Source organism: Leopardus geoffroyi, chromosome D3 (assembly GCF_018350155.1).
Source record: "Leopardus geoffroyi isolate Oge1 chromosome D3, O.geoffroyi_Oge1_pat1.0, whole genome shotgun sequence".
Classification (NCBI taxonomy): Eukaryota; Metazoa; Chordata; class Mammalia; order Carnivora; family Felidae; genus Leopardus; species Leopardus geoffroyi.
The window spans coordinates 20,040,538-20,054,091 of record NC_059339.1 but is presented as its reverse complement, the minus strand read 5'-3'; the positions used below and the strand labels follow the sequence as shown (position 1 = coordinate 20,054,091).

The 13,554-nt window shown below is 52.0% G+C and overlaps 1 protein-coding gene and 2 pseudogenes across 7 annotated transcripts in view; all 3 read left to right on the top strand.

Moving 5' to 3' along the window:
- LOC123587589 overlaps nt 1-6,271 on the top strand; it is a 511,389-nt pseudogene extending 505,118 nt beyond the window's left edge.
- Nucleotides 1-13,554, top strand: part of LOC123587584 (immunoglobulin lambda-1 light chain-like) — an 876,584-nt gene that overhangs the window by 856,869 nt on the left and 6,161 nt on the right. For 4 of the 7 annotated variants that reach the window (XM_045457479.1, XM_045457477.1, XM_045457478.1 and 1 more), the window contains exon 3: nt 13,237-13,274. In XM_045457479.1, the coding sequence (XP_045313435.1) occupies nt 13,237-13,274 (38 nt within the window). Of the gene's footprint in view, nt 1-13,235; nt 13,275-13,554 lie in introns of all 7 variants that reach the window. The other 3 variants (XM_045457476.1, XM_045457475.1, XM_045457480.1) reach the window with 2 other exon arrangements.
- Nucleotides 9,166-11,042, top strand: LOC123588340 (annotated as a pseudogene).

Sequence of the window (13,554 nt, the reverse complement as noted above, 5' to 3'; positions counted from 1 at the left end):
TTTTTTTCTTTCTGTGTCTTTTCTCAACTTGGTCACTCGTTCATCTAGGACCCCAGTCCCTGGGACCCTGATCTCCTTCCCTCCCTCTACAGAATGTACTGCTTGCTTCTTTGGTCATCACAGCCCCTCCCCTACCACCTGAGAGGCAGAGGATGGTCGGGATGAGCTAAAAATTCATCTGTCTGTCCGCCAGGTCATCCAGAGTCCCACATGTGCTCTTTTCTGTCCACCCTTGTAAGACCTCCTATTGGACAACCTTTGTCTCTGGGAGTCACTAAGTGTCCTCACATAAAAGGGAAGAGATAACAGGGAGCATTGAGGAGGTGACCATATGGAGTATTTACTGGGCCATGCACCCTCAGAGCCAAGGCTGAGGACACAAATGACAAGGTTCAGGGCAGAGCCTGGGGATCAGGGTCCAGAGTCAGCAGTGGTGCAGGTGGATCTCCCCCCAGGCTTTATGGAGTGGCCATTAGAGTTGGCCTGGGGACTCAGACAAACTTGCCAGAGGCAGGATGGAGCTTGTAGGAGTAGATGCCAGAGAAAGAGTCATGGAATGAGAAGATGTGAGACATGAGTGGAATCTTGAGTCCCTGCAGGACACACATCTGCAACAACACAGGAGAACCTATGGCATGAAAGCTCTAGTGAAATGACCGATTTGCAGGACATGGGAACTGGGGCTGCAGAAAGGCTATGGATTGAGAGTGATGCAAGGCCACGCAGACACACTCTGTATGATCAGCAAGGATCCTACCCCATCAGGGACAGCCCAGGAGAGACACATCTGGGTAAAAACAGACCCCTTAGGGCAAAGACCTCACACAAGACTCAAGATAGAATGGTCCACAGGATGAGCCAATAGGAGGTCAGAGAGCTCACATAATAGCACTGGCCACAGAGGACAAAAGTAGAGCTGAGACAGACACTGTCAAAAGTCAGAGGAGGCAGGAGCAGGACAGTGAGAGTTAGATGTCTGGGTGGAAGAAAAGATCTCAGAAGAGTCTTGGGATGGGTGGTGATAGGAATCCACCTCAAAGGTTCCCAGCAAAGGTGGGGAGATGATTGAATAACACCTTAACCCACCCCACCACCCCACAATATGGATTCACATGGACACAGAAGGGGAACTGGAGGCCTGACTGAATGTTCAGGTACCTGTACCCACATGAAGGTCGATGTCAAGTGAAGTGACCCCAAACGCGGAAGCTGAGCTTCTGACCTCCTGTCCCTCCCCCACCCCACAGGTCAGCCCAAGTCCTCGCCCTCAGTTACCCTCAGCCCACCCTCCCCTGAGGAGCTCAGCAATAACAAGGCCACCCTGGTGTGCCTCATCAGTGACTTCTACCCCAGCTGCTTGACGGTGGCCTGGAAGGCAGACGGCACCCCCATCACACAGGGCGTGGAGACCACCAACCCCTCCAAACAGAACAACAAGTATGCAGCCAGCAGCTACCTGAGGTTGTTGCCTGACAAGTGAAAATCTCACAGCAGATTCACCTGCCAGTTCACACATGAGAGGAGCACCATGGAGAAGAATGTGGTCCTTGAGGGGTGCTCTTAGGTCAAGACATCCCCTACCCACTCAAAGGGCTTAGAGCCACAGGACCTCCAGGAAGGATTCCCCTTGCACCAGGATCATCCCAGCCCTTCTCCCAGCACCCAATCATGCTCAATAAAATGTTCTTTATTCAATCAGAATTCAGGCTGTCTGGTAATTTGGGCTTAACATTTCAGTCCAGAACTCAACCATCTTTGGGGGAAAACAGGATTCTTTTGGCCTTGGGAAAAGAGCCCAGTGAAGGCGTCCTCATGTTTCATGAGGGGTTATTTTGCTCTCAGCCAGAATTGTCACACAATACTCCTGAACAGGAGATCAAAACAACAGAAATTAAAGACACCATCCTCCACAATGTCTCTAGCTTTCCTCCTTGTGTTAACCATGCCCACTGCCAGTCATAGCTTCCCTCACTGATACCAGATCCCCTGGATTTCTTGGATAATTCCTCAGTTTCTCCCTGGACCTGGCACCTCACCATCTACAAGAAGCCCTCCTATGAATATTCCCACTCTCCTCTTCCTATAGACCCCCACTCACTGCCAGCTTTTCCCTGCTTTCCTACCCCATGTGGACATTCCCCATTGTCACAACCTAGAGCCTCCTCCCTCTCTCATGAGAACACCTGCTCCTACCTCCCCAGGAACACTGACTGTCCTCCGCCTACAGACTCCCTGTCACACTCACTATAGGAGCCCCTGCCTGGGCACTGGTCACTCACACCCACACTCCCACTGCTGGCATCTCACCCCACCAGTGTCTCTTGGTTCACACTACATCCAAGTTCTCTGGGAAACAGACTCCAGCTTTGCTTTCTGGGACCCCTCCGAGACCAGGCCAACCAATGAGCCCATCATTTGTCTTTTGTTAACCTGCCTAGGGTGTCTGTTATAAATCAAGACTCAGATTCTGGAAATGGGCTTTTGACAGGTTTCTCAACTGATTCATCTACTTAGGAGTTCAGTGTAGTATCTGATCATAACACACACACAAGCACACACACAGGTCCCAACAAACAGAAACATACATGCACACTCATGATGATCACAGAGACACTGGTCCATTTACAACACTGCCATGGTGGGCATCTCTATGGAAAGATCAGGAGGAGCTGGGGTAGAAGGTGCTGCACAGGGAGCCAGGATATGACATGAACAGAGACAATTCCATCTCTGTCATCCCTACCAGAGCCAGCCACTAGCAATAGAAGGCTCCAGGGATTCTATTTGTGCTGGAGTGAGACAAGAAACCTCATGAGAAGCTGGAAGGGTGTTTACGCACTCATCGAGAGCAGATTGAGGAAGCCAGTCAGAGTTCTAGCTCAGTGTGCCAATGTGACAAAGGAAGAAGGATGCCAGACCTGTGTGTCCCCTATTGTGAGCTCTGCAGGTGACATCCCAAGGCAAGGAGGCAGGAGAAGGCCATAGGTGTCAGAGAGCCTCCTCACAATGTGAAGGTCCAGTGCAGAGGTACAGTATGTTTTCCAGCTTGGTGGGGGAACCCTGTGCTAGTGATGCTCCTGTATGTGGGCCATGTGTGATTCTCAGTCAGTTCAAGGCTAGGCACAAACTCCAACATTTCCACTCAGGGCAAAACTGTAGGATGTAGTGACTGCATCCACACACACCAGGGGCCCAACACGTCTATCCAGCTTATATTCAGCCCACATACCCCTATACCATGACAGTTGCCCTCACAGCTCAGGATAGGGACTAAACAGTGACCATGCTACCTTCCTAAAGAACCAGCCAAAGGCAGCGATTCGGGACATTGGGGCTAAGAGAGAGATCTAAGTGCTGGGGGAAACATGATTCTCCTCCCAACACTTTCCATTCCTCACCCCAAACCTCCACTGTTTCCACTGCAGATGATGTAGTGGCATATCCAGGAGCCTCCCCATGAGTCCCAACTCTGCAAAGGGCTCCCAGCTCCATCACCTCTGTGCTGAAACACCCCTGCTCACCCTTTCTACATTGACATCCTGACACAGACTGAGGAGAGCACACAGCACCTTCCTAAGCATGGTGTTAGCTGAATTCTGATGCCATACCTAAAGAGCATCTCTCCATCCCCTCCCCATGACTGAGGATAGATGGATTCTGAACCCTCCATGGAACTGATTCCAGGTCCCCAGGGGTCAACCCCATCACCCACCCATCTGCCTGACCAGCACCCGTGACAAGAAGGCTGGGCTTTGGGCCTCCCGTGCAGCTGCAGGTGGGCCTGGGTCAGGGGTGGAGGGGCTGACAGAGGGTTTGTGTTCCAGGCTGTGTCACAGTGTGGTTTCTTCGGTGCAGGGACCCATGTGACCGTCCTCGGTGAGTCTCCCCTTTCCTCCTCTTTTTGCTCCAGTATACAGTTTCAGGTGATTTTCTTCTGCTTTCTATTGTGACCTGGGCTCAGGCTGAAGGTCTGTGGGGTCTGTAAGTTTTGCCTCTTTTATCTGCCCCTTATCTCCTCCACTGGCCCCATATTGTCAGAAGTGCTCAGGGCTACAGGGGACGTCCCTGTGAGCCCTTCCTAATCTAGACCTGAACTCAGGCCTCACTGTGACTCCAGCTCTCTCCCCAAGGAAATCTTCTCCTCTCGACTCAGGGATGGTCAGCTCACCACTCAATGTCTCTGGGCCCCAAGAGTCCGAGGAGAATTGAGGGTGAAGGGCAAATAAGTAGGGGTTCCTGCTGCCAGAGGGACCGTGAGGTGTGGGAAGGATTCTGGGGATGGCTCGGGCACCGGTTTCCATCCTTGGGGGATCCAAGGCAGAGAACTGCCTGATGAACAGTGAGGACAGCCTTGGTCTCGGTACTTGGAGACATGGAGAAGGAAGTGGGACAAGAGGGTCAGGAAGAAAGGAAGGACATCACAGGAGAAGGGGGCCGTGGGTTCTGGGCCTTCCACCTCCATAGGGACACTCAGGAAGGCAGCAACAGGACAGTCTCAGGACACTCAGGCAGCAAAGTAAATGCCTTCACCACCGCAGGAAAGCCTCCTGGGCAGATAGATACGTTGGGCCAGGGTCTCCAGGTAGGAAAAGGTGACAGGTCTTGCCAAGACCTCAGAAATCTAACGATGGACAGACCCCCAGTAAACTTCACAGAACAGGGAGACCCTTCAGAACAGACATAGCCCATCCTTAAAATTGGGTTCCGCGAGTCCAAGGAGAATTGAGGGGTGAAGGCAAAGAAGTGGGGAGCTTGGGCTGCTAGCAGAGCCACGGGGTGTGAGAAGGATACTGGGGACATTCAGGCATAGTATTCTATCTTTGGCTCGTCCCAGCTGGAGGGCTGCCTGGAGCACAGAGAGCAGAGCATTGGTCTCGGGACTTGGGGACATGGAGGTGGAAGTGGGACAAGGGGGTGAAAGAGGAGGCAGGTTGTCAGAAGAGAAGGGCCCAAGGGTACTGGGACTTCCCACCTCTAGAGGAACAGTAAGGACACCAAGATCAGAACAGGTCTCAGGAGAGTGGCCTCTAAGGGAGGTGTGGTCCATGAGCAGATACATGGATCAGAGTCCGCTGATAGGGACAGGTGACAGGGACGTTGACTGCCAGCCTTCCAGAAATGGTAAACAGACAGACACCCAAATAAACTTCACAGAACAGGGAGACCCTTCAGAACAGACATGGCCTAACCTCAAAACTGAAAATTCACCTCACCTGAAAACTCTCCATCTTACAAGACTCCCTGTAATCCGGCTCCAGGAACTCCCACTTCTTACCCACTCAGCATCCCCGGGGTCGGGGGTGGGGGTCCTGTTGGGAGGTGGGCAAGGCTGCAATGATGGTGTGAGGGGCTCTGGGGGCAGGAAACCTACTTTTCAAATGGGAACACAGCCCTGCAACAAGGACAGACTAGAAACAGGGTAACCAGGTAAGGGACCTGGCGGATATGGCAGTGATGCCAACGTCCATGACAGACAGAATCACAAGGGAAAGCAGGTCTCAGAGCCAGTGCCACCAAGTCCCAGGGGAGGACTGTGTGGATTAGGAGGACATGTGACCGGGAGAGAGTCTGAGGCCATGGAGGGACCCAGACACTACTGAATGTGGCAGTCAGATTCATTCCAACAGAAGGTGAGTGACCCTACCCATGGCTGACCTGAACTCAGCCAGCTAGAGCCCTTGAGACCCAAGCCATGGACATGACAGAGCTGTTCCCCACATCAGGACTGAGGTAGGAGCTTCAGCCATGGACACCTGATCTGTGACTCATGCCTCTCCCCACCCCACAGGTCAGCCCAAGTCGGCCCCCTCGGTCACACTCTTCCCACCCTCTAATGAGGAGCTCAGCGCCAACAAGGCCACCCTGGTGTGCCTCATCAGTGACTTCTACCCCAGCGGCTTGACAGTGGCCTGGAAGGCAGACGGCACCCCCGTCACCGAGGGCGTGGAGACCACCAAGCCCTCCAAACAGAGCAACAACAAGTACGCGGCCAGCAGCTACCTGAGCCTGTCACCCAACCAGTGGAAATCTCGCGGCAGATTCACCTGCCAGGTCACGCACGAGGGGACCAGCGTGGAGAAGAGTGTGGTCCCTGCAGAGTGCTCTTAGGTTCCCAAGGCTTCCGGGATGGGGGCCTTCCTCACCAGACACCCCTTCCCCAGTCCACTGTGTAGCCCTGAGAACCAACCCCTGGATCAGCTCAGACCAGGCAGGTCACACGCCCTCCCTATTTCTACTTGTGCTCAATAAAGACCTTAGCACATATCACTGACATATCTGGTGTGCATTCACTGTTCCACGTAACTCTGGGTAAGCCCCAGTAATTAGGGATAGACTTGTCAAGTGAGAACCTATTTACCCACTTTCCCTGTGTGCTTGTCAGCCATGGCCTGAAGAACAAATGGTCCCAACTCAACGGTACAGTCCTTGTCCCCATGGGAATGGAGATGGGCCCAGTGAGACAGACTGGGGTCCCAGTGGGGATCAGGCAGAAACAAGGAGGGTCCTGGGGACAATGGGTCTGTTCAGATTTGTGTGTGGTCAGTGAGGCTTAGCGTCACCCTGGCACTGCCTGAGACCTCAGTCATGAAAGTCTGGGGACCTGACACATGAATTATGTTTGGGTTATGGATGGAGCAGATGATATCAGACTTCATAACCTGTGTGGGGGTCACGGAACAACTGGGTGAATAGGAAAGGGCACCATCTCAGCCACACAAAGGGCTGCCACTTATTGTCCAAAAGACAGAGTCATTTCAAATTCAGGAGTAGAGTTAAGGGAGGTCAGACCAGCCAGAGGCCAAGCTTTCCAGAGTTTGCAGCAACCCCGGACACCAGGCCCTGAGGATTCTTTCAGCCTGCAACACCATGGCCGTGTACATAGTGCACCTGTAGCTTTGTGTCATGGACACACTCACTACAGGGCCTGAGGCACTCATGTCAGCCTCTCAGAGGTGCAGGCCACGCTCACTCTGCCAGTCCTCCAGTCCTAGGTTGGACAGATACACTGAGCCTTCAGCTCATCAGGGTCTGGGAGCTGCCTTCACCAGACTTGCTTGTGGGCAAGAATGCCCAGGGACAGATCCTCCAAGGATAGCATGCTCCAGGGCAACAGTGGGTCAGAGACAGGGGCCCCCAAGGAGCTTTTTAGCAGCCAACAGTCCCGAAATCTACCTAGGAGATAATAGAATCTTTGGGATCAGCATCTGCATGAACCCATTCCACAGATGGGAAAACTAAGACCCCAAAGGAACAAGGGACCACTCAGGCCTCCCTCATTCCAATGGTCCTGCTGGGGAGAATGACATAATACCCACCTCCCCCCCTATCCATAGTCACTGCCACCCCTAGACAAACTCCTCTATTCATTGTTTTAAGTATTCATTATGAACTCCATAAACTGAAGAGACAGAAGGCAAGAGAGAAACCCCATGTTCCTATCAACCAGGTGCCAGAGTCCCAGGTGACCTAGGCTGAGGTCTTCCCTTATGCAGCATTTTGAAGCAAATTCAAGATCGTACCATTTGTTCTGTATACAATTCATTTGTGAACTGGAAAGACAGGACCTGAGCTACAACTACAACATCATCGTCAAATCTAAGCAGAAACCATCGGAACTTCTTAATAGCAAGACAATAGTCCATTTCTCATCAAAAAGCCTCATAGGTGTCATAAGTGAATTCATGAAGTTTTATTTTTGATGCTGCTGGTGGTGTTCTTACTTCCTTATTTTTATGAGTATTGAGTAACATTTGACACTGTGATTGGTGGATGTGTCTTCAGGTCTGTTGGGTGTGTAAGAATCTATCCAACCCCTCTACTTTTCCTTCCAAGGAAGTGGCTTGGGTCCTGGCAATGGCTTGCGTCCTTCCTTCTAGGAAGGGCTGTTGGTCCTGGGACTCTCCCACGGCGGGGATGCAGCCACAGCCTCGCATAGCTGTACCCGAACCATTCTCTCCGCCTCCTCTTCCTGCAAAGGGCATCTGGCTCAGAGGCTTCAGGAGGTCCAGCTTGGACTTGGCAAAATCACTTCCCAAGACTGTTGGTCACTTTGCATCAAAGGACCTCCGTCAAGTGGATCTTTTTAGGTAGCATTAGCTGCCTTGATGTTCAATGACACCATCAATCAAATGGGAAGGATGCATCATGGGAATATTTCATTTCTGTCTTCCTTCTCCCATGACGGCTACAATGTGCCCATGAGGAGAGTGCCTTCATCTGCTCTTTATTCTCCCCACAGCGACCTTCATATATTATGACAAAGAAATATAAACTTTCCCCTCCTGTTCCCCACTTTACAGAATGATGACCTTCTCCCTCCATTTTCCCCTGCTGAAGCTTTATTGTCTGCTGACCTGGTGCACTCTGGGCTTGACCTGACGGGCTTAGGGGGTGGCACCAGGGTAGGCCCCTAGGCATGATGGCAATGTGGCTACACATATGGACATTGGTCCAGTGGGATCTCTTCAGGTAGCTTCTGGTACACTCACATGACCCCAGGTGAGCTCTACAGCTCCTGCTTTCTGATGGACCACATACCATCTTTTCTCATCTCTTCTGTGCCTACCCACCCCAGGCCTGAAATCAGTCACTGATGCCAGTTCCATTTAGTGTCAGGTGGCATTTAAGACCTTTGAAAGAAGGAAAGCAGCAGTCACACACCAGACCCTCCCCAACATGAGACCAGATTGGGGTATCTCTGGGGTACTCCAAAGGTCACATTGACACAGGCTGGCATGTCCCACAGGACCAGGACAGACTTCACGTAGGACTGTCCCAAACTAGGACATTCCTGGGAAGATAAGGCTAAGCCCCCATATGTGACAGTAGGGGATACAGGAAGTTTCCAATGGCCTATACCATAGGCCAACCTGCTTCTCCCTGGAAAGGGAGGTTTGTGAGTGAGGGGACATGCACTGCCTTCGACTCATGGTCTCACCAAGGAATTAGGATTGTTTGAACTTACAGAGAAGGGATGTCCAGTTTATTTCCATGGAACCTGACTCACAGTGACACAAAAGACCTCCACAAACTCACCCCAATCCATAGGAAATAGTAAGTAGAAACAGCAGATCAGTTACCAACTTCCTTTGGAAGAATTGCTTGCAAGGATCCTGTTGCCTTTCATGTGGGGATATTGGTCTTGTTATCTGCTAGGAATGGGGGATGTGTGGCCCCCCCGCTGAGCAGACACCACCAGCCTGGAGCAGTGCCCTCACTTCCTCCAACACAGCTGCAGGTGGGGGGGTAAGGGGTGGGGCAGGGCTGACCTGTGCCAGGGATTTTGTATGAGACTATACCACAGTGTTGGGTGTTTGGCGATGGAACCCAGCTGACTGTATTAGGTGAGTCTCATCTTCTCCTTCCTTCCCTGCTCTCCCAGAGGTTTGAACAAGTTTCTCCTTTTTCTGTTCATTTCTGTGTCTTCCCTAGGACCCCAGGGCCTGGGGCCTTCCTCTTCCTCCCATGTACCATCAGAACTTTACCTCTATCCCCAGAGGCAGGGGATGGGATGACCTACAGACTCCACTCTCTGTCTGCCAGGGTCATACTGGGTCCTAAATGTGCTCTGTTCCTTCCTCTCCTGTCTGGCCTCATGTCAGTCCACCTTTGTCTCTGGGAGTCACTAAGGTCCCCATCTAAAAGGGAAGAAAGAACAGGGAACATTGTGGGGGTAACCATGTGGAGAATTTACAGGGACACAGCACCCTCAGGGCCATGTCTGAGGACACACAGGTCAGAGGTTCAGGGCAGGGCCCAGAGCTCTGGCATTCAGGATCCAGGGCCAGCAATGGTGCAGGGATGGAGCTGTTCCCCCAGGCCTCTTGGGGAAGCTCAGAGCCCTGATCTGGCCAGGGGACTCAGGGAAACCAGCAAGGAGGAGGACGATGGAAGAAAGAGAAGGTGCCAAAGAAAGGGTCACAGAATGACCGGATGTGAGAACAAGGTGGACACTGAAGTGTCTGCAGGACATACTTCCTGCCCCAAAGAGAGGCAGAATCTTTGGATTGAAGGTTTTAATGCTAAACAAATTTGCAGAACATGGGGGACGAGGCTGCAGAAAGACAATGGAATGAGAGAGACACAAGGCCAGTAAGACAGAATCTGTATGATCAGCAAGGATCCTACCCCATCAGGGACGGCCCAGGAGAGACACATCTGGGTAAAAACAGACCCTTTAGCCCAAGACCCTGACATTCCCAGCACAACAGTGTCAGGATAGAATGGTCCACAGGACGAGTCAATGGGAGGTGAGAGAGCTCACATAATAACCCTGGCCACAGACAGACAAATGTAGAGCTGAGACAGACACTGTCAAAATGTCACAGGAGGCAGGAGCAGGACAGTGAGAGTTCATTGTCTGTGTGGAAGGAAAGGTTCCAGGAGAATGTCGGGAGGGGTGGTGACAGGAATGCCCCTCAAAAGTTCCCAGCACAGATGGGGAGATGATTGAGAAACACCTTAACCTACCCCCCCCCAACTGCCTCAACATGGATATGCAGATACACAGTGGGAACTGGGGACCTGAATGGATGCTCAGGAACTTGTACCACAAAGAAGACCGAGGGTAAGAGAGCCCACAGTTGATGCTTAACCTCTGAACTCCTGCCCCTCACCCACCCCACAGGTCAGCCCAAGTCCTAGCCCTCAGTTACCCTCTTCCCACCCTCCTCTGAGGAGCTCAGCACCAACAAGGCCACCCTGGTATGCCTCACCAGTGACTTCTACCCCAGCGGCTTGATGGTGCCTGGAAGGCAGACAGCACCCCCATCACCCAGGGCGTGGAGACCACCAAGCCCTCCAAACAGAGCAACAACAAGTACGCGGCCAGCAGCTACCTGAACCTGTCACCAGACCAGTGGAAATCTCGTAGCAGCTACACCTGCCAGGTCACACATGAGGGGAGCAACGTGGAGAAAACAGTGGTCCCCACAGAGTGCTCTTAGGTCATGGTACCCCCTACCCACTCAAAGGGCTTAGAGCCACAGGACCTCCAGGAAGGATTCCCCTTGCACCAGAATCATCCCAGCCCTTCTCCCAGCACCCAGTCAATGCTCAATAAAATGTCTTTTATTCAATCAGAATTCAGACTGTCTGGTAATTAGGGTTTAACATTTTGGTCCAGAATTCAACCATCTTAAGGTGGGGGAGGGGGGGACATGATTCTTTTGGCCTTGGGAAAGAAGCCCGCAGAAGGCATCCTCATGTTTCATGAGGCGTTGTTTTGCTCTCAGCCAGAATTGCCAGAGAATTCTCCTGAACAGCACATCAAAACAGCAGAAATTAAAGAGATCATCCTCCACAATGTCTCTAGCTTTCATTCTTGTGTGAACCATGTCTACTTCCAGTCCTAGCTGCCCTGCCCGATATCAGGTCCCCACGATTTCTTAGATAATTCCTGAATTTCTCCCTGGGCCTTGCACCTCACAGTCTACAAGAAGCCCTCCTCTGAACATTCCCACTCTCCTCTTCCTATAGGCCCCCACTCAGTGCCACATTTTCCTTCGTTTCCTACCCCATGTGGACATTCCCCATCATACCAGCCAAGAGCCACCTCCCTTCCTTATGAGAACCCCTGTTCCTACCTCCCCAGGGACAATCACATGTTCCCCCTCGACTGACTCCCTGTCACACTTACTACAGGACTATCTGCCTGGATGCAGGTCACTCACACCCACACTCCCATTGCTGGCACCTCCCCCTCCCAGTGTCTCTTAGTTATACTTGCATCCAAGGTCTCTGGGACACAGACTCCAGCTATACTCTCTGGGACCCCTCCAAGTCCAAGCCAAGCCAAGAGTCCACCACTTGTGTTTCAATAACCCACCTGGGGCCTCTGTTATAAATCAAGGATCAGATTCTGGAAATAGGCTGCTGACAGGTTTCTCAACTGACTCATCTGTCTACTTAGGAGCTCAGTGTGGGATCTGATCATAACACACACAAGTATACACACAGGTATCAATGAACAGAAACATACATGCACACACATGATGATCACAGAGCCATTGGTCCATTTATAACACTGCCATGGTGGGTATGTCTATGGAAAGATCAGGAGGAGCTGAGGCAAAAGTTGTTGCACAGGGAGCCAGGATATGACATGAACAAAGACAACTCCATCTCTGTCATCCCTACCAGAGCCAGCCAGTAGCAATAGAAGGTCCCAGGGATTCTACTCAAGGCTGGAGAGAGACAAGCAACTTCATGAGCTGCTGGGAGGGTGTTTACACACTAATTAAAAGTCAAGGAAGACAGTCATAGTTCTGGCTCAGCATGCCAATGTGCCAATGTTTCATAGAAAGAAGGATGCCAGGCCTGTGTGTCCCCAGTGTGAGCTCTGCAGGTGACGTCCCTAGGCCAGGATGCAGGTGAAGGCCCTGGGTGTCAGGGACCCTCCTCACAATGTGAAGGTCCATGCAGAGGTATGGTATGTGTGTCCTGCTTGGTGAGGTGACCCTGTGCCAGTGATGCTCCTGTACATGGACGATGTGTGATTCTCACTCACTTCAAGGGTCAGGCACAGATTCCAACACTCCGGCTGAGGGTGAAATTGTAGGACGTAGTGACAGCCTCCCAAACCACCAGGTGCCCACCAGGTCTAACCAGCTTATATTCAGCCCACACACCCCTACACCATGATAGCTGCCCTCATGGGGCTCAGGACAGGGAGTAAACAGTGATGACACTAGAAGAACCAGACAAAGGCAGCAATTCAGGAGATCAGAACCCTAGAGAGGGATCTAAGTGCTGGGGAAACATGATTCTCCTCACAACACTTCCCTATCCTGACCCCAATCCTCCATGGTTTCCTGTGCTGAGGATGTGATGGCATATCTAGGACCCTCCGCATGAGTCCCAAGTCTGCAAAGGGCTCACAGTTCCATCACCTCTGTGCTAAAACAGCCTTGCTCACCCCTTTCACAATGACATCCTGATACAGACTGAGGAGAGAACACAGCCCCTTCCTAAGAATGGCATTACTTGGGAATTCCAATGCAATATCTAGAGGAGGTGTCTCAACCCCTCCCCATGACTGAGGATGGATGGAATCTGAATCCTCCATGGAACTGAAATTCCAGGTCCCCAGGGGTCACCCCTGTCACCCACCCATCTGCCCAGCCAGCACCCGTGACAAGGAGGCTGGGCTTTGGGCCTCCCGTAGGGCTGCAGGTGGCCCTGGGTCAGGGGTGGAGGGGCTGACAGAGGGTTTGTGTTCCAGGCTGTGTCACAGTGTATTGTGTTCGGCGGAGGGACCCATCTGACCGTCCTCGGTAAGTCTCCCACTTTCCATCCTCTTTCGGATCCAGTATGCAATTTGGGGCTATTTTTCTCTGCTTTCTTTTGTGACCTGGGATCAGGCCAACGGTCCGTGGCATCTGTAAGTTTTGCCTCTTTTGTCTGCTCCTCATCACCTCTAACTGGTCCCATCTTGTCAGATGGTGGTCAGGGCTACAGGGGACCATTCCCATGAACCCTTCCTGATCTCAGGAGACCTGAACTCAGACCTCACCATGGCTCCAGCTCTCTCCCTATGGGAACCTAATCCTCTGG